At 60.6% G+C, this 20,188-nt stretch overlaps 1 protein-coding gene across 2 annotated transcripts in view; it reads right to left on the bottom strand.

Moving 5' to 3' along the window:
• Positions 1-7,385: 7,385 nt before the first annotated feature.
• Positions 7,386-20,188, bottom strand: part of AK8 (adenylate kinase 8) — a 60,426-nt gene continuing 47,623 nt past the window's right edge. For both annotated transcript variants that reach the window (XM_081104049.1, XM_081104048.1), the window contains 2 exons: positions 9,272-9,352; positions 7,386-8,003 (listed from right to left, as the gene is read on the bottom strand). In XM_081104049.1, coding sequence (XP_080960175.1) covers positions 7,766-8,003; positions 9,272-9,352 — 319 coding nt within the window. In that variant the 3' untranslated portion in view covers positions 7,386-7,765. The remainder of the gene's footprint in view (positions 8,004-9,271; positions 9,353-20,188) is intronic.

The following is a 20,188-nucleotide window of genomic DNA, read 5'->3' on the forward strand; positions in this document are numbered from 1 at the left end:
AACATGGCTTCTCCCCCTGGGGACTGAAGCGCAACCTGCTGCCTCCCAAATTCCCGCCTCCCCTCCGTGGAGGTGAGCCCGCCAGCCTGGGAGCATGAGGAGCGGAGGGGATGGCAGCATTTTTAATCCTCACGTGACTGAGGATATGCCTTTTATTGATTTTTAGAGAAAAGGAGAGAGAGAGAAACATTGGTCAGTTGCCTTGCGCACATGCCCCACCGGGGGTTGAGCCGGCACCCTGGGTATGAGCCCTGGCGAGTGAAAGGTGCAACGTTTGGGGTGCGGGGCGACAGCCAGCCAGCTGAGCCACGCCGGCCAGGGCAGGAGGCCTAGACGGTTTAAAGGACAGGCGTCTCTGCCCTGTGTTCCTGTTAGAGACAGGGCAGCACACACACAGACAGGCGGTGAGTCTATAGCGGGCCCGCACCGACAGCCTCGAGCCTCTGCCGGCGCGGCCATTCGCCGTGACCGTGTCTGTCGTGCTTTGGCCGCCTTCTGCGCGCTGCAGAGTCAGCAATGCAGTGACCTGCAGAGTGTCCAGAGTCCCCTGTTCTCAGGCTCTCACCCCCACGCATGGTTTTCAGGTTAGTTTTTAGTGAAGTGTCCGCTGGCAGCTTTAACCAGGGTTTTAGATTGTGTCTCAAGTCTCAGAGTTTTAAACTTCATCTGTTTCTTGAATCTAAAAGGGGCTTTTGGAGTTAGGAACTTCACGTCTGCTGACATGATCTCTGCTCTTCACACTGACTCTAGAGCACGTGAAATGTGACTTTTCTCTAATGAAGTCAGATTTGCACGCGTGGAGTGGCTTCCTGTGATCTCAGTACCGCAGCCTCGTACCCGCTGCAACTGCCGGGTGTGCGGGGCCTGTGCTTGCTCCCCGGGCACCGCGCTCCGTCAGTGTGAGGACCGTCAGCTGAGCTGAGTCCGCACTGTCGGCTGGTCGAGGGCCTCCCACATGCAGATACAGCTTAAGGCAGGGCTGTTTCTGAAAACATGGTGTGAAATTAATGAATTTAACAGGGAGATGGCTTATAGGTGTCCTGTGAAGAGCTTAATCCTTTTGGTGTGTGAATCTTTCTCCCCCAGTCTTTATCCAGTTGGGTGGCTCAGCGTTTCGTAGCTTGCCTTTCTTTTGAGTGATAACTGTACTCGTGGGGAGACGTCACACACCACGAGGCCCTGGGAGTGCGTTTGGCGATAGCAGTACCACGGGGGTGCCACACAGTGTCTGTCCATTCATTCCCGGCTCGGGGGGAGTTGAAAAGGGGCAGGTGGAACTCTCGTGCCGACACACCAGGGGTGTAGGCTGTCTGGTTGAAATACTGTAAATGGGTTGGGAGAGGTAAATTTCAGAACTCTGAATGTCATGTGTGTTTATGAGGTCAAAACTTGTTTACTTCGCCATCGTGACATCCTGTAAAGTGGTCCCATCAGAGGACGAAAGAGGCTGTGGCGGCCTTGAGGCATTTCCGACTTCATCATTTGTCACTTGGCTAACAGACTGGGTGGGTTCAGGGTGTTTCGTTTTGGTTTGGGTACGAGTTAGAATTAAATGCAAAAATCAGTTAAATCTTTCAAGACTGACTCAGATTTGTACTTTAATGTATGAAAGGAAAGGGAATAATCAAATTTGTTTATACAAAAATAACACTGTACAAAAAAGGAAGTCTGTGTTGTGTGTACTGATATGTAGTTTATGTTACCCAGTGCCCATGCTATAATCTTTGTGTTCCGTTTTGAATTTTTGTATGTTTATATATGACATTTTTTGAAATAAAAAGAACAGGCATTTAAAAACTTAAGGTTAGCTCTAGCCGGTTTGGCTCAGTGGATAGAGCGTTGGCCTGTGGACTGAAAGGTCCCAGGCTCGATTCCAGTCATGGACACATGCCCGGGGTTGTGGGCTCGATCCCCAGTAGGGGGCATGCAGGAGGCAGCTGATCCATGATTCTCTCTCATCATTGATGTTTTTCTCTCTCCTCCCTTCCTCTCTGAAATCAATAAAAAAAATTTTAAAAAATAAAAATAACAAGGTTATAAAAGGGAGATTTAAGAAAAATGTTTGCCATCTGATTAGGTGGTGTGTTAAGACTTCGTGTTTAAATGATAACTTTAAGAATAATAACACCTTTTGCTTGGAATATCCCGCCATCCAGAAAAATGGCGGATTCCCTCCATTGCACAGGTGTACATAGCGTTCATTGTTAGACTGTAAACTCCTCTAGGGCAGGGACTGTCCGTTTCGTCTTGGTACTTCGGGCAGCACCGAGTTCAAGCACCGTGCGCGGGAAGGTGCTGTGGTCCGGAGTGGGAGGGAGGAGCCCCTGCCACCTTTAAGATGGGGCGCGGCTCACTCCTCAGGCGCTCAAAACTGCAAAGAACTCACGACCCAAGTGGGTCGACTTCTTTCTCGGGTTGAACCAGACCGTGCCAGGTCCTCCGCACCAGCCAGCCTTCCTCTCCTGAACACGGTGCGCCGGCGCCCTGAGCTTTTCTCTCACGTCAGGGCAGCGGGTCCTGGGGAAGTCTGAAGTGGGAAAATTCTAGAGAAAATGCAGTGGAAGTCTCGGGGGATGTCTATGTCACCGCGTAGCCCTGTTTTTACTAAAGGAGGCGTAACAGACCCCCTGTCTCTACCAGTCAGCTGCCAGCCAGCTCTCCAGCTAACGAAAGACTGATTTTAGCTTTTCTCCATTTTGGATGTCCCTATTGCTCATCTGATTCTAGTCCTTAGAATCTAATAAAGTTGCTGTGAATATCCAGTGCTGTACATAACGACAATTTTGTAAAGATGTGATGAAATAACCTCAAATATGTTGTGTTTTGTATGCAGAGCCACTAGTATTGTTACCCCAGCCAGCTTTTTATTCAAAATAAAAAAAATAACAATCATTTGTATATTGAGTGCATATCTTAGCAGGTTGGCCTGAGTTGTAGGGAAGCTCGGAGCCTCCCTCGGCCTGACAGCAGCAGGAGAAGCTGTGCCCAGGAGAGAAGTGGCCGTTGCCAGCTTCCTCGGAGTCCATCAGCCTCCGCTTTATTCCACTAACCACATGAGGGGAAGCAATCAGCAGCATCAATAACGTGAGACCACACATTGTCCACATCAGGTGAACAGCACCTGGTGGTTACGGAAAACGGCCGAATGCAGTAATTGCACAACAATAAACATGAACTCAGACCAGCACTCCTGCTGACAACCAGAAAAGCCAGACAAGCACCAGCCAGGGTAGATACAATGAAAAACACACCCAACGGTATCACAGGACTGCTGAAAATCAGAGGCAAAAGGTCCTGAGCAGTGAAAGAGACAGGTCACCTTAAAAGGAGGGTAGACGACTTTGCGCGGGTTTATTGATGGGAACGGTGGAAGTGAGCCGGCGCTGGGAGGCCCCATCCCAGTGCTGCCCCGAGCACTGCTCACTGAAAGCAGCCCTTCCGCTGCCCTGGGCTCTGGTGGCCCAGGAGGCAGCAGCCGTCGGAAACAGCAGCCTCCGTGTGGTACTAGCTGCCCGATCACGGAGTCAGGAGTCGGAAAACCAGCTCTGGGAGGAGGACTGGTCCCCGGGTCATTCCCGGGGAACCACTGGAGAATCGGTGCCTCCACGGCCACCCGGAGACTTGGTGGGTTAGAGGTTCTGAGCCCAGGGTGGGTCGTGTTGAACCTGAAACTGATTTCTGCCTGAGCATTATGGCCCTTGTATTACCTGTTTTCCCTGGTGGTGAGGTTCGGTCCTGTTTTCCTCTCCTGATCCCCAGTGGGGGGCACACCGTGCATACTGCACTGCATAGCTGCAGCGGGTGAGCCCTGGGCTGCGCCCACGATCCTCTGTGGAAGGCTTGTTTCACAGGTAATGCCGGCCCCCACCTGCACCATCCACGCACTGACCACGTGGGCAGCCGAAGGGGCGGCTGGCAGAAACGCCCCCTGCCTCTCGCCGAGCCCTGTGGCCGGGTCCAGTGTTGGACGGCGTCTGCACCCGAGCATGTGTCTTTCTCGTATCCCATGAACTTGCTTGGTTGTGAGATGGCAGTCGTATTGGGGAGTCACCTTTCCTCGGGGTGGCTCCAAAACAGTGGGGGTGGGAAATGATGGGTGAACATGGTCTCTGGGAGGGAGGGTTTTGAGGGGTGTTGCACATGGAGGATCCCCGTGGGACTGCACCCAGGTGCCCGCAGCGGGGCCTCCTGTTACCTAGGTTGTGTTGGCTCTCCCTGTCCTGTCTCCCATCCCCACCCCAACACCCGTGCTGAAGCCCGTCTGGTCTCAGGCTCTGCTGTGATGGGAACCCAAATAACAGGTGCAAAAACCCCAAATGAACTATTATCAAACTGAACTTACATCACAACCACAGTGAGTTACTCTAGGAATAAACCTATAGTTAAAAATACTGTAATGGACACATTTGTTATTGAAAAATTTGTCAAGAGAGTGGACCTCATGTACTCTTACCACAGTAAAAAAAAAAAGAAAGAAAGAAAGAAAGGAGGTTACAGCCCGGCCAGGGTGGCTCAATGGTTGAGGGTCCACCCAGGAACCAAGAAGTCACCAGATCGATTCCCAGTTGGGGCACGTGCCCGGGTTGCAGGCTCAGTCCCCAGTAGGGGGTGTGCAGGAGGCAGCCAATCAATGATGTTTCTCTCTCATCAATGTTTCTATCTATCCCTGTGCTCTTTCTAAAAATCAATAAAGGAAAAAAATTGTTTAAAAAGTTACAGGGCAGTAATCCCATTGGTGTTCGTGCCCACTGATCTGTCCACCTGTCCGTCCATCTATCCATCCATCCGTCCACTCACTCCAGGCTTTTCCCTCGGCTTATTTCTAGTAAATGGCAATAATGGGTTTTATCGTAGTGAGGACAGGAGTTTCACTATCAGATATGTTTCTGTTGTATGATTTTTTTAGATAAGTAACATTTTAATATTTATAATGTCATGATATTTCTATTTTTAAATGAAAGCATGTCCCATGATCAGCTAATATGCTTTTCTTTTCTTGCCTCTGAACCCTCACATGTGCCTCAAAACTCAGCCCCCAAGTCACTTTATCTCCCATGGTCTCCCATGAGTCCCGCCGGTTCCCACTGAGTCAACTCTGCTGATGTCTTAGGCAGCGGCCAGCGCTATCGTTAGAACAACAGGGCGCATCTCCAGACAGTCCTAACCACACCACTGCCACCAACCTTGGATGCCCGAGGCAAAGAGGTGCATGCTGGGAGGACACAGATGTAGCCTAGGACCCAAGGGCAGAAGTGGGTCTCAGGAACCATCAGGAATCAGATGGTTCTCTCATTTCTGCCATCTTTGTAAAACGCAAGCCTCAGGGGGCAGCGGTCTTGTCCCATGTTTCTGTCCTGCACCCCCAGTGGGGGCCGCACAGTAGGCCCTGGGTAAATGTGTTGAATGAGTGAAAGGGGGGCATTGCGGCCTCAGATGTCCTCCTCCCTGCAGGCCGCCAAGAGAGCGAGCAGCTGCTCCCAGTTCTCTTTCTAAATTCCTGGGCCGGAGAAGCTGATGGGGCAGCTGGGCGCCACCAGCAGGTGCAGCGCGGGTCTCATCCACTGCAGGCAGGTCCCACAGAGAGACACCTGTGGAGGCTGCGGGTGGGGAACCCCACAGGGGCCCCTGAACCGCCCGGATTTCCCACTGTGGGGGAGCAGGAGGGAGGGGACTTCTCACGCAGACAGGAGCGAGGCGAGAGTGTGTGGTGACCATTTATGATAAAAGAGGTTGAAAATGAACCAAGGACTTACATTCACGGCAACATCGGACTGATCTGTTCTCTTGCAAGTGACTCGGACCTCAGTGACCTTCAAGCACAGCCCCCATCTGGACGTTAACTGGGCGCCAATTAGAGCCCGCAGCCCACGACCCCAGCTGGCGGGAGCGCGGCCTGCAGAGCAGGGAGGGAGGAGTCTTCTGTTCCCCGCCTGTCCTAGGCGTGTCCTGGGCAGCGACCTACAGGAGCGGGAGCTTGTTGGGCCCACCCAGTGGGCGCCCAGCACATCTCAATGAGACCTGAGGGGCCAGGATGCGGGGCCTGGGGAAGCGGGAGACGAGCTCGTGGGTGCCGTCCCACAGCTCGCCCACACCCCCTGGGGGTGCCACGCCGCCCTCACGGGTGGCCCTAGTCCAGGCACTTGGGTCCTGGCCCTTCTGCTGATGGACAGGGCAGTTCTAGACACGCGCAGCTGCTCCCCAAGACTCGCTAGGACCCCGTACAGGCCAGACTTCAGGTCCCACTGGAGCGGCTCCGCTGGGGCCTGCAGAGCCCACAGCGCCCAGGAGTGGCCACGAGGACAGACAGCCACACCTTAGGCTGAGCTCCTAGTCCTGTTCATGGCCCCGCCCACTCACCACTGGCAGCCTCCGGCAGGTTGTTTAACTCCCCATCCCCACTTCCTCGTTTAAGGATAAAACCAGCGGCTGGGGTCGTGGTGAGAATGAGGCAGTGAGGCAGGGCCTGTGGGCCGTTACCGTGCGGCTGTGCGGCCCCATCCTCATCCTCTTGCTCATTTCACCCCATAGGCTTGCTCGGTGCGGCCAGGAGGCAAGGACTTGGTTGCATTTTACAAGGCCCGAGAGGTTAAGTGACTTGCCCGAGGTCACACAGCCTCACGGGACCCAGGCTGCTTCTTCCACAGCCCCGCTCTTGGCCGGCCTCACTGCCTCAGAGTGCTGCCCTGGGGGTGCAGGGGTGGGACTGCTCTGGGGGGGAGCCAACGGTGTGGGCCACCCGAGAGCAGGTGGTAAAGTAAGCATCAACGTGGTAACTGAAGAAATGACTGCTTGCCCTGGCGGGGATGGCTCAATGGCTAGAGCACCGGCCTGTGGACTGAAGGGTCCTGGGTTTGATTCCCAGTCAAGGGTACATACCTCGGTTGCAGGTTTGATCCCCAGCTCTGGTCTGGGCATGTGCAGGAGGCAACCAATGGATGTGTCTCTCACATCAATGTTTCTCTTCCTCTGTCTCCCTCCCACTCTCTCTAAAATGTAAAAAAACTATATATATATATATATATATATATATATATATATATATATATATAAATCTCTCTCTTCAGGTAAGGATTAACAAAACAAAACAAAACAATGTCTGCTTTCTGACAACTGCTCTTTGGCTGAGTGTTTACATCCAAATGGTGTTTCCTGACAGTTCCAGTACAGTGAGATCTCCTCTGGTGTCCGAAATGGCAAGCGAGGGGGGGGGGGGGGAGGAGAGGTGACCCCAGAGGAAAGTGGAAGGGGGAGGGAGGTGACCCCAGAGGGGGAGGGGAGGGGGAGGGAGGTGACCCCAGAGGAAAGTGGAAGGGGGAGGGAGGTGACCCCAGAGGGGGAGGGGAGGGGGAGGGAGAGGGGCAGTGCAGAGAGAGTGAGCCCTCATTCCGGAGCCCTGCCCACAGCACTGCCCTGAGAGGGCGGTTTGGTGTCTGCATCATGGAGAGCTCCTTGTGCGCCAGGCCCAGGGCCCACTCACTGACCCCAGCATGGGGGCAGGCTCCTTAGTGCCCCGTCTGGTTCAGAGAGAGGCTGGGTCAGCGACGCCCCTCCCCGTGCGCGGGCATTGGGGCTGAGCCACAGCACCCGGGCCCTGACCCTCCACGCTGCCTCACGCCTCCCGGAGCCCGCCACCCTGTGCTCCCGACCCGAAGCACGGCCACCTCAGGACACCGAGGCGAGGTGGCTCCGGCACTGGCTCCGGCGCCCTTTATTGCCTGGCTGGGGGGGGGGGGGGGAGGGCAGGGCGCTCCCAGCTCTGCTGGCCTCAGGGGACTCTCTGGGGCAGGGGGTGGGTGATCCCGCTCTCGATGTACTCAAAGACGGTGTAGGGGTCCTGGTCCCCGTTGAGGGTGATGGCCTGCTTGTAGAACTCCTCCAGCTCGGCCGAGTTCCTGTAGAACAGGTCCATCTTGAACTTGACTTGCTCTTCGGTATCCTTGGGGTTCTGCCGGAGACGGGCCTGGACCTCCATGGTCGGAGGCGGCTTGTATATGAGGTGGTACCTGCGAGAGCAGGGGAGCATGACCACGGTCCGCCCGCGCATCAGGGGAGGAGGGGCCTCTGTCCGACTGGGGCCGGGCTGGCCGCCGCCGCCAGGCATTTACTGCCACCGGCTCTGTGCGCAGCCTCGGCTGGCACGGGAGCCACAGACCGGAAACCTGGTCCCGGCCCAGGGCAGGGGGAGGCCAACACCGGGACGGAATGGAACAGATGAGGGAGGTCCAAACCCGTCTTCCTTTCACTGCCTCCCTTCTCTCTCCCAAACACTGTTTATCCAGCATCTGCCCTGGCCTGTCACTGCTACTGACAACAGACGCTACGCTGACGGAGCGCACAGTGAGACGGGGGAGGGACGTTGTGACCACAGATGGGAGCGGAGATGGGGGAGACCCCCACTGCTGGGGGAGACCCCAGGCCACATGAAGGCCATCGCACATGACATGGGTCACCAAAGGACTGTCCCCTGCAGCCAGGAGGGGCGCACAGATCAGGCCTGTAGTTTAGGAAAATCCTGGTATTTCTTTCCTGGCCCTCCTCACGCCACTCCTGGAGGGGTCCCGCGCCCGCCGGGCTGCGCACAAAGCCGGGCAGTAAATGTCTGGGGGTGGTGGGGGTGGTGGTGACCAGCTTGGCCCACAGTCGGACAGAGGCCCCTTCTCCCCTGCCACGTTGCCAAGAAACATGCTCCTAGTTACCGGGAAACATGCTCCTGGTTACCAAGAAACATGGTCTTGGTTACCAAGAAACGTGGCCCTGGTTGCCAAGAAACGTGGCCCTGGTTGCCAAGAAACGTGGCTTACCCCGGAGGATGGAGGCTTTACCCTGTGTGACTGCAGGGCCTTGACATTGCATTCAACATGAACACAGGGACTGGACTGGGTCAGACTGCAGAGTCACCCCCGTGACCACGGGAAGGCTCAGAGGTGAACTGGTCCCCACGGGGGGTGAGGGGGGTGCAGTGTCGCTGTGAGAGCAAAGGCCAGTGACAGGCACAGGGAGACCTGCCCGGGGCCACGGGGCCCACGCTGGGGTCGCAGCTGCCGCCCGGGACAGCCGGGAGAACATCACCCGGACTGCCGAGCGCCTCGGGCATTCGTTTCCTGGTTTCTCTTCCAGGAGAAGAGGGTGACCAGAGGCTGCCCCGAGGAGCTGGTGGGAATGACCCCTTTCTAGAGGCTTCTGTCAGCAGTCACCGTGCCGCCCTGGATTTCCCGCCGGGCATCGGTCAGCCAGGCGGAGAGAGGAGGTCCCCGGGGGGCCTGGCACCAACCTTTCTCCGGTGACGGGATCGGTTCTCCTCAGGGTCAGCCGCTCAATGACCGAGTCCAGTGGCACATTCAGGAAGAAGACCCTGCAGGACAGCCCGGCCCCGTCACAGCCCGACCCAGCCACGCCCGGACCCCCGTCACAGCCCAACCCAGCCACCCCGGGCCCGTCACAGCCCGACCCAGCCACCCCGGGCCCGTCACAGCCCGACCCAGCCACCCCGGGCCCCGTCACAGCCCGACCCAGCCACCCCGGGCCCGTCACAGCCCGACCCAGCCACCCCGGGCCCGTCACAGCCCGACCCAGCCACCCCGGGCCCCGTCACAGCCCGACCCAGCCACCCCGGGCCCGTCACAGCCCGACCCAGCCACCCCGGGCCCGTCACAGCCCGACCCAGCCACCCCGGGCCCGTCACAGCCCGACCCAGCCACCCCGGGCCCGTCACAGCCCGACCCAGCCACCCCGGGCCCGTCACAGCCCGACCCAGCCACCCCGGGCCCGTCACAGCCCGACCCAGCCACCCTGGGCCCTCCCTGCGGCATCCAAACACCGGGGCGTGCTCTTCTTCTTGTTAAATATGTTCTTATTGGTTTCAGAGAGGAAGGGGCAGAGAGAGAGAAGCATCAGTGATGAGAGAGATCATGGATCAGCTGCCCCCTGCACGCCCCCCACGGGGGATCGAACCGTGACCACCTGGTTCACGGGCCGGCGCTCAGCCCCTGGGCCACGCTGACCGGGCCAACATCTTGGGGTGCCCTTAGAACACCTTGCCGTGTGGGCTATTCCATGGCTCACCTACCATGTCTCGCATGCACACATACATTTAGTGAGCGCCTGCTGTGTGCCAGGCACTGTAGTGAGCCCTCGCATGGAACCGAGACCAGCCATGTGGTCGTCAGCATTGCCATCCAGGCTGGACCACTGGTTTGAGCAGCTTCCATGGGGGACCACATCGGGGACAAGGAACACTCCCCGGGCACCCGGAGCCCGTTCGTTTCATTTCAGGGGAACTCGGGGAGGAGCGCCCTGAGTGCGAGAACAACGCACACAAACGAGGCCCCGCCCGCGCGCTCAGCGGGAGCCTCCTCCAGCTCCCGTCGCCCCAGAAGCATCAAACGGGCCGCTGGCTGCCGAGAGGCCACGCGTTGCTGGGTCCAATTGGACGCTGGTCCCCACGGGCCGTGGCCCAGCCTCCCGGGCCCAGGTGCCACCTGCTGGGCCCAGAGAACGGCTGGCCGCAGTGTCCAGCAGCCAGCAAGCGCGCAGGACGCACTGGGAAGAATGGGCGAGTGGCGTGGTGTGCAGTTCGGGCCCCTCCGAACTCCACCTGCTGCCTGCTCTGTCTCAGCCCAAACCCAGCCGCTGGCAGCGGGAGAACTCTGCTGACGGGCCGGGCCGGTCCGGCGGGCACTGAGCTGCCTCCCTCCCTCCCTCCCAGGAACCTCCGGCAGCAGAAGCCCTGGGGCCCGCACCCGGCCCGCTGTGCTGGTTCGGCAGGTGTTGGGGGGCCTAGTTCTCCCTCAGCGACTGGCACCAGCGCGGCCTCGATGATGTTGCTCACAACGCGCTGTAAAATAACAGCCACCAAATCGGACCAGTGAGATAGGGGCGCGTCTGAATGCGGGAGCAGAGGCATTCCCACGCTTTCATCCCTTACCCTGCGAACGTGGCCCGCATCGCACCCCTGGAACACGCAAGGCCGAGCAGCAGCACCCCGCGGCGGGCGCCCCAGCCCAGCAGGGAGGAAGCCAGTTTCCAACCCCGTAATGGATGCTGCTCCATGAACACGCCTGGGGGAAGGATTCCTAACCCAGCGCATCAAGCCCCCTCCCCCCCAACCCCCGTGAGTCAAGGGAAAGGCTGGGGACAGGGCGGGATCAGAAGGCGGAGGACACCAACTTGGTTCTGGAGACGCCGGGACGGCCTCGCGGGGGAGGAGCTGGGCCCCATGCAGGGACATCTGATTAGGCAGGCGGGGTGCACGGTGCACAGCGAGCTGGGCCCGGGGCGGTGCGGAGCCCCAGCAGCTCCACGCAGACACACTGCCCGCCGGCCCCACCGCCCCAGCAAAGGTGGCAGCGCAATACAATGGAGGAAACGTGCGGGGGTTTTCACCCAAAAGTGTAATAATGCAAATAATGAGGATGATAACCTTGACCCATACCTCACACCATATACAAATTTACATCAAAGTGAATCGATGCCCTAAACATCACACTAATAAACTTCTATTAGAAATCCTTCGTGGCCTTGGGTTAAAGGCTTTGTAGATATGAAGCCAAAATCGTGACCCATAAAAATTTTTGACAAAATTCCATTTCATTAAAAGTCCATTAAAAGCTTCTGCTCTTCACAAGACATTAAGACATGAAAGCCAGGCCACAGGCCGGGAGGCAACAGTTACAAAACACATCCCTGAAAAGGGAGTCGTCTCCAGTTTGAAAACGGAAGGGCAGCCATTCGCCCTCATTTTACACCTGAGACCGTGCCTCCGCCCTCATGGGGCAGCGGCTGTGTCCTGTCCTCCCCTACCCCCGCTTTTTAAAAGGCCCCCCCCAAAAAGGGACCCCCCCTGGCCAGTTTGTCTAAAACTGTGCGTAGCTGATAGCGGCAAGTCTCCCCGCTGGCTGTGTGCAGCCTCCAGGGCAGGCGGACACACGTGACTGTGCTCCCTGCACATTAGCGAGCCCGCCTGGCCATTCGCCACACACCGAGCAAACGCAGCCGCCTGGTCTACGGGGGTGACCGGGGGCTCAGACTCCTGCGTAAGCCGTCTCCGTTGAAAGTCGTCTTAAAGTTGCTGCCTCCTTCCCCCCTAGGAAGAAAGAGAATCCTGCCTGCCACTCAGACACTCGCAGGCACCCGGACCCGCGTGAGAGGGTGACCCGCCTCCAGCCTCGCCAGGGACTCTGTTAGCTCTGTGACAACTGCAGGAGTTCGGCAACCAGCCGTCGCCCGCCAGCTAGAAGCGGCTGTGATGGTGCATGTGATGTGGGCCCTTGACTGGGCCACAGGCATCCCAGATCTGTGGTCAAACATGATCTGGGCGTGTCTGTGTTTCGGGATGAGGTTAACATGTAAACCAGGAGCCGGAACGAAGCAGATTGCCCTCCCCAGCGTGGGTGGGCCTCGCCCAATCAGTCGGAGGCCCGAGTGCGAGAGCTTTTCCTCCTGGTTGCCTTCGAGCTGGGACATTGGTTTTGTCCTGCCTTAGACTCACAGGCCTCGGGCTCTCCCTGGGGGTCAGCCTGCCAGCCCCGGACACAACCACACCAGCTCTCCTGCCGCCAGGCACTCGCGCAAGCACGGCACGGACGCATGTCATCCTGCTTAACCCTTGTGAGACGCACGTGGCCCAGGCCCTGGGGTCACGCCACTTCAAGGATGGGAATCTGAGCCCCGGAGGTGACGGTGCCTCGGGCTGGGCTCCAGGCCTTCTTGTGGGGAAACAGATCCGCTTCGCTCCCTGCAGTGGTCCCAGCAGCTCCAGAGAGCGAGTGGGGCGGGTGGGAGGGCTGGCGCCCCCTATGCACCCCCATCCTCGAGGCTCGCTGGACCCACTCAGACCAGAGCCGCCACCCCCACCTGACCTCCATCACCTCAGACGCACCCGGCGCCCGGGCTGGGACCCCTCCCTGTTCACGTCTCTGCGGACACCGCGCAGCTGCCTCTCCGGGTTCAAGGTAAATGACACGGATTCCAAAAGAGCCTTCATCCTCACGGCCGGCCGCTGCCCTGCGAGGGAGCCGCCACGAGCTGGCCAAAGCCGCGCGGTAATTCCGCCAGCACTGTGTTCAGTCCTCGTGCAAATACCGCAGCGGCACCGGCGAAGGGTTTCATCCTGATTTTGTGCCGCCAAGCGGGTGCCGCCAGAGCTCTGGGTTAAGGAGAGAACAGACGCAGGCGAGGGGCAGTGCTGCTCCCCGACGAAGCGCCCCCCGAGCCTGTCGCTGCCCAGGCGTCGGGGAGCGGTCACTCCCCTTCCACAGACGGGAGGGCGAAGGCCCGTCCGCCTCCAACCTCAGGTTCCGCTCCCCCTCGGAAAACCGAGTCTGATTCAATATGGATGACCGGCGGCATTCGTTAAGGGGGCCAAGTCCGTTAAGAGAACCCCCGATATGCTGACCGTGTCTCCGGGAATCTGGGAAAGTTCACCATCAAGTGTGTAAATATTCTAAAAAAGGGTCCTGAATATTTTATGAATATTTGTCATAAAACAGAAATAATAACCACTGTGCAGAGCTATTAGAATTAATATTTATGCTGCCCGCCATGAAATATTCATGGGGACGGAGAGAGGGGGGCCGTAAGACAGGAATTAATTTACACCGGGCTCGGTTTACCCGCTGGCTTGATGTTTAAAGACGGTTGACAAGCCTCCGCATGAATCCGCCAGTCACTTCCCGCCACGGGTGGGGCGGAGCGGGGACGGGTCCGGGCTGCTGACAGCTCGCAGATTGAGTTTCTGACAGCCCTTAAAACCCTAAACGGCCCCCACCTTTCTTCCCTTCTTCCATGGCCCCGGGCGCTCTGTTCTGCCACCGTTCAGCCCGGCTCCCCCTCCGTCTGCGGAAATTAAGGAATTAATGAGCGCGGGCGCCTTACGCCGGGGCCCTGTGAATGTTTACAGGCGATTAAATTATAATGCGGGCGGCTGTATAATTCATGAACCAATTAAAGGAAGTGTTCGTTGATTTGATGGGATGAGGACGAACAAAATGCATTTAACTAATGGGAGCCGCGGGCGGCGGCCGGCCTCGCTCTCGGATGACGGGCTAATTGCGCCCTTTACGGGGCTGTCACCGATAGCCATGCATATTTCATTGTCCTCAAAGACCTCGGCCGCGCGCCCGTGAAAGGCTGTAATACGGAGAGGCCGGGCCAAACGTGGCTGTAGTTACCGTGGCCGCTGTGGCCGCGTGGCTGGGAGGCTGAGCGGCGTCGGGTGTCCAGGCCATTAGGTGATTAAACCGGCTCCGTGTCCACAGGCGTTTGTCTTACCAACGATCCCGGGCGGTGCTTCGGGGAGGTGGGAGGGGACGCGAAGCCCACCACGGGTCCAGATGCAGGAGCCTGGAGTCGCCCCAGGCCCGACTCTCCCTCCGAACGAGGGAGCGCCTCGCTCGGGGCCGTCAGTACCAGACTAGGTCCCAAGCGCGAAGCTCTGCCCGCGCCCCTTGGTGTGCGTGGAAGGGGGTCAGAGAAGACGAGCCGCCCACGGAGACCGCCCCGGAGCGCGGGCGACGGAGCGGCTCCCACGAGGCTGCGGGGACGGCCCACTCCCAGCAGAGCCGCGAGGGCTCTGGCTCAGAGGGGTGGCACCTCGGTAGCAACAATCCCGCTTTTCCCAGCTCCTCCCAGACGGGCAGCGCCCGGCGTCTGACCTCACGGGCCCGCCGACCAGCCAGGGCTCTGAAACGCTTCCTCTCCCCGCCTCTGGCTTCTCACACGAGCTAAACACACGCGTACACACGCCACAAACCACAAACCCCGGGGTGACCCTCTCCGACCCCCGGGGGCGCCTGAGCCAGGACCTCCTCGGCACCCGCCCTCGCACACAGAGCTGTAAGGAGGGCCTGGCCGTCTCTGAGGCGGGGGGTCAGGGGCCGTAGGTGGTGGGGGTGATAGTATCTGCTCTTTAGCGATCGCCTGAGTCCGCCAATGTCATCATCACGTGACATTCGAGACGTCAACGTGCGCCGTTAGGAGGCTTTTCTCCTCCACGAATGCGTGAGCGGATCCACCCCAAATGCATGCTGGGCGCTGGCGGCCGGTGGCATCTCCAAGCGGGCCCTCCTGTGCCAGGCACAGGCCTCTGACCAGACCCAGGAGGGAGAGGGCCAGGAGCTCAGGGACCTCGGTGAGAGGAGTGCCCACGTCGGGGTGGAGAAGGCCGAGCAGAAGAGCAGAAGGAAGTAGCTGGACCTGAAGTCGCTCCCCGGGCCCACGACCAGCACCGGGCCGCCCGGCAGCACTCGGTGCACCCGGTGCACGCGGGCTCAAGGTAGAAGCACCCTTTCTCAGGCCCTCACGGCATGGTGCGCAGTCAACACCAGTATTCTCAGCGCAAAGATGGGGAAACTGAGGCTGGGTACCGTGGTTCAGGAATTCCCCCTGGGCCAATGCTTGTGCGTGTGCACTGACACCCAGGGCGAGTTCCCCGTGGCTGAGTCACTCGTGACGGCAAAATCGGGCACAGCTTGAAGGCTGGCGTCACGGCAAACCCATGTCCGCGGCTCCCAGGGAGGGAGGGAGGGAGGAAGGGAGGTGCAGGTGCCAGCAGGAAGGGGCACAGGGCCTCACAGCAGCACGCGTCCGCGAGCCGCCTGCGGGAGCAGTCCCGCTGGAGGGAGGAAGCCAGGCTGGGGGAGGGCCGGGGAGGTGAAGCAGCCTCTCGATTCCTGTCGGGGTTTTCCAGTGAGAATGTTATTTCTACGATGAAGAAAAACACTAATGGTGGAGCCACAAGAAAAGGGGTTACCTTGGAAAAGGAAAGCTGGGCCACCGGGGAGGACCGAGGGCGAGACCACCGGTGTGTGGACCGGCCCTCTCGCCCAGGCCGCAGCCACCTGGGTGCCCGGTGAGCAGTGAGCAGCTCAGGGCAAACCAATGCCTCTTGTTTTCATTCGTTCGTCCAGCAAACATTTACCCAGCAGCCCTCAGTCCGAGCCCCCAGCCGTCCAGGCCTGGCCTGGCGCGGAGTGAGCCAGACACGCCCCTCACATGTGCACACGCCGGGACACACGTGGATAAGGACGACCTGTCCTGGGTGCTGGGACGATCCCGCCGGCGAAGGACTGAATGAAGTCAGGGAAGACCCGCTCGCAGCCCGCACAGGGAGGAGACGCCCGAGCGTGTGGTAAACGTGACGCGGCCCAGGCAGGCGAGGAGCGGCCTGCCGTCTCAGGCGGGTAATGTGCTGCTGAAACGGCTGTCGTTGGCCAGCCCGTGAACCGCAGTGTTTGCTGTGGGCGCGTGCACTCGCCATCTTTCCATTTCCTCCGTGACCACGTCCTCCACCCTCCTTGGCTTGCAGTGTTGACAGTCGGCACGTTTTCACTGTGTCTGCCGGGTGCAGGCTTCTGGGGGGGCCGGGCTCCTGGGCCCCACGTGTGCCTCCCAGACCTGGCCTCTCCCCGACCTGCCCCCACGGCCTATCGGCCTCCACCAGCTTCATTTCCTCCACGCTTCGTTCTCTCCGGCGTGGAGGCCCCAGAGGCCACCGCAGACATCTTGGCGACCTCCCAGTGCCCTTCGGAGCACTTCCCAGAAGCCCCCGGCGCGGGCCGTCCCCTCTGAGCTCCGGCCCAGGAAGGCCACGCTCCGGTCCTCCCCGAATATCCGCTGGCAGCCCCTGCTGGCGGGCGCACACACACAGGTGCAGGTTCTGCCGTGTAACATCGTCTGCACCTGGTCATGCACAGTCCTACCCACGCGAGTCCTTCCCACAGTCCTGCTCCCTCAGCCCCCCGCCCCCCGCGTCCTGCACCTAAGGTGCGGCTGCAGCCAGACGCGCTGCTCGTGGAAGTCGGGCACGAACTGCACCTGGACTTGAACAACCGCCGCCGTCAGAGGACACGGGGTGGGGGGATGGGGGATGCCGGCCCCGGGAGGCCTCGCGGGCCAGCCCGGGGGAGTGCCGGTGCCAGAAGCGCACTCCCCTGATCGGCCCTGCAGAGGCGCCGGCTAAACTGTTTATCTGCCTGTGCTCCGGGTTAAACTTCTGAGGTGAACCGGCCTCGGAGGTGAAACCGGAGCTTCCAGATAAGGCCTTCCCGCACCCTCGCCTGCGACGCGGCTGCAATTTAAGACCCGGGTTCGATAGTTGTCTGTGGATTAAGCCTATCGTTCGTGCAGAAGCCTAGCAGCCCGGTGGGAGCGACCAAGCCTCTCCCCGCGGTAACCCGGAGCCCGGGGGAGGGGAAAGGGGCTGCGAGCCGCCCGCCGGCCCACCCTGGGTACAACGGAGGGGCCAGGGATGTGACACGATGTCTGTGCTTAAGGTCCCTTTTTAGAGTCTCTCTGACGATGTCAGCCTGCCCACACCACAAGGTTACCCCGGATGGTCTCTGATATCAACAGTGTCTAACGGCCCACACGCTCTAACCTTCCTACAATAAGTGGATTCCCGTGGAGTGAAATGTTGGAAATATGCAGGACAACAACCCCACCCTGCCCGGGCTCTCTGACCAGCTCCGGGGGCTCCGGGGCCTGGCCGTGCACATGACAGGCGGTGCTGGGTCATCCTGAGCCTTCCCCACCCCCCGACTACCACCACCCTGTACTGCGGACCCGCTGCCCGGAGACGCCTGGCGTCCTGCTGCCCGGCCGATAACTCTTCCTCCCACCGAGCCAGGCTGGCTCCTCCCATCCTCCGAGCCTCAGCCTCCCAGGCTTCCTCAGAGGCGCCCTCCCCGCCACCCGTCCTGCGCGCGGCCGTCTCCACCAGCCCGGGAACTCGGGCCTCTCCACGGAGCACCCTGGCCTCCTCCCCTGGGAACCTTCTGTTCAGGGCTGGACCCGGGTCTGGGCCAGCGCCTGGCAAGGAGCAGCCGGCCACAAACACGGGTGGGAGGACCCATCCACGTGGGAGGCCTCCCCCCACTGCCAGGAGCAGCAGCTGCCGCCCGGGCTCCGGCTGAGCACCCTGCATGGGAGCCGCTCGGCATTCCCACGAGGAAGGAGGGGCTCATTCTTCGCCTGTTAGTGATGAGGAGGCCGACGTCCAGAGAGGCACGTTCCCCCTTAGGTTGCCCCCCAGTGAGTGCTCACCCCGCCGGTCCTGGGCCTTCGTTGTGCCCCGCATTGCCAGCACGCCCACTGGTGCCCTGCAGGACCAGGGCGTGTGGGCAGCAGGCACAGCCCCTCCGCCTGGCCCCATGGCCTGGCCCCATGGCCTGGCCCCACAGTTCCTGTCTGGAAGGGCCTGGGCAGTGCCCGCTTAGCCACGCTCACGGGACGTGTCTACAGCCGTGCAGTCAGCTTAGCGGGTGGAGCAGAGTCCACAGAGGGGCTGAGGCCTCCTCGAACCCGCACCCCCCCCCCCGCCCTGCACACCCTTGGTAGGGAGGAGCCCTCGGGCGTGGGCCCGGCAGGCGGCTCTGGGCCATGCTTGTGTGCTGGGGGCTGGCGGTCACCAGGCAGCCTGAATGGCACGTCCTCCTGCGCTGCTGGGTGCAGAGGGCACCGTCGCTGTGAGGGACCCCCGGCCCTCCATGCCCCTCTCCACTCTCAATGCTCATCCCTGCACCCCCGGAGTGACCCGAGGAGATGAGGGGCTCACAGGCAGCACGCGGAAAGGCCTCAGCTCAGGCAGCTCAGACGGGGCAGGTGAGGTCGCGTCTCAGACCCGGGGTTCACGGCTCCCCGATAATCACTCAGCTGAGCACCAACTCCCGAGAGGGAAGAGCAGGCTACGGCCGTGCGAGCCCTGCGGCAAATGGCACAAACGGGGCAGCGATGGTGGAGGCGGGACATGGGCGGCGCCAGGCAGGTTACCGTCTTTGGATTCTGCAGTGCCGGGGCCCAAACAGGCGCGAAGGCACACCCAGGCCGGGCGGAAACGGCTATTTGCATCTCATTCCCTCTGAGGGCGACCGGGGACCCAGTCGGTGACTCCGAGGGGAGACACGCATGGCATTCGGGCCGCCTGGTGGCCCCGGCCCTGTGGCAGGCACACGGGCACGTCCCGGAGCCACCAGCTCCCACACTTCCTGACCCACCATTGATTCCAACCACGAGGTTTCCTAGGAGACCAGGAAGCAAGCAAACCCGGGAGCCGTCTCGAGCCCCACGCCCGCGCCTCCCCCGGGGGTCCCTCCCTTGGCCAGGGCTGGCCACTCCTGCGGGGCCACAGAGGGACAGAGCAAAGCCTCCCAGCCCCGCCCGCCGACCCCATTCTTCTCCGAGCCTCGAGGAGGAAGGCCCTCCGGCCAAACCGCTGCGCTGGGAGCCAGGCCGAGCGGACTGGTCTCAGCACCTCCTTCGCGGCAGCAGGGGCTTGCATTGCAACTCGGAGTCTGAACTGTTTCACAGGTTTTCGTCTTTCCCACGTGCCAGGGACCTGGAGCGCCATCAGGGCATCTTCCCAGAGCAGGTGCCCCATCCTGCACCCCAGAACCTCCAGGGAGAGGCTGCGGGGCCCTGCACCCTCCATCCCCTCCTGAAGACAGGCTCCGGAGGGGACCTGGAGGCAGGGCCACACGCTCCCAGCTCTGCCCCTGTGCCTGCCCTGTCTGCACAGGCGCTCACCTGGGGCTCAACCAGGGTCTGTGGGACGGATGGCGAGTGACCCTCCTATTCGCTGAGGTCCGCCCGACAGCAGCCAGGCAGCAGCAGCCGCGGCAGCACCCCAGGGGCCAAGGGGCCCCCAGAGCCGCCCTTCCGCAGGCGGTGGCCTGGACCCACGGTCGGCTCCGATTCTCAGAGTTCCGAGGGGGGTTCTCGTCCGGCTGCTGTCCCTCCATGTCCACCTTCAGGACACCACGTGGCTTTCTCTGTCCAACTCAGAGGAACCGCGTCGGAAACAACAAAACCGCAGCTCGCGCTGTGCAGAGGAGAGCTGTCCTCCCGGAGCGGCCTGGGCTCTACCGCTGCAAGGCCACCTTCCCGCGCCCACAGGACGGTCCCCACGCCTCCCCGGAGGCCCTCGGGGAAGCAGGGTGGGCAGGGGGGCAGGAGACGCCCACCTCTCCAGCCCCAAACCCTTGTCCTGCCACCCGGGGGGCAGGGGCTCATGGCCTGGCACACCCCAAATGCAAACTAAACCGAACCAACTCCCCCCAGAGCCGCTGGCGCCCTGCTCACGGGACCCCGAAGCTCAAACTGTGCTGGGCAGGTGTGGGACACCCCCCTGCACCCCCTAGGCTCTCACCCGCCCTGGCAGGCCCGCGTCGGGCCACCTGGCCGAGTAGGTCAGCGC

The sequence above is a fragment of the Myotis nattereri genome (assembly GCF_964212035.1).
Source record: "Myotis nattereri genome assembly, chromosome: 12".
NCBI lineage: Eukaryota > Metazoa > Chordata > Mammalia > Chiroptera > Vespertilionidae > Myotis > Myotis nattereri.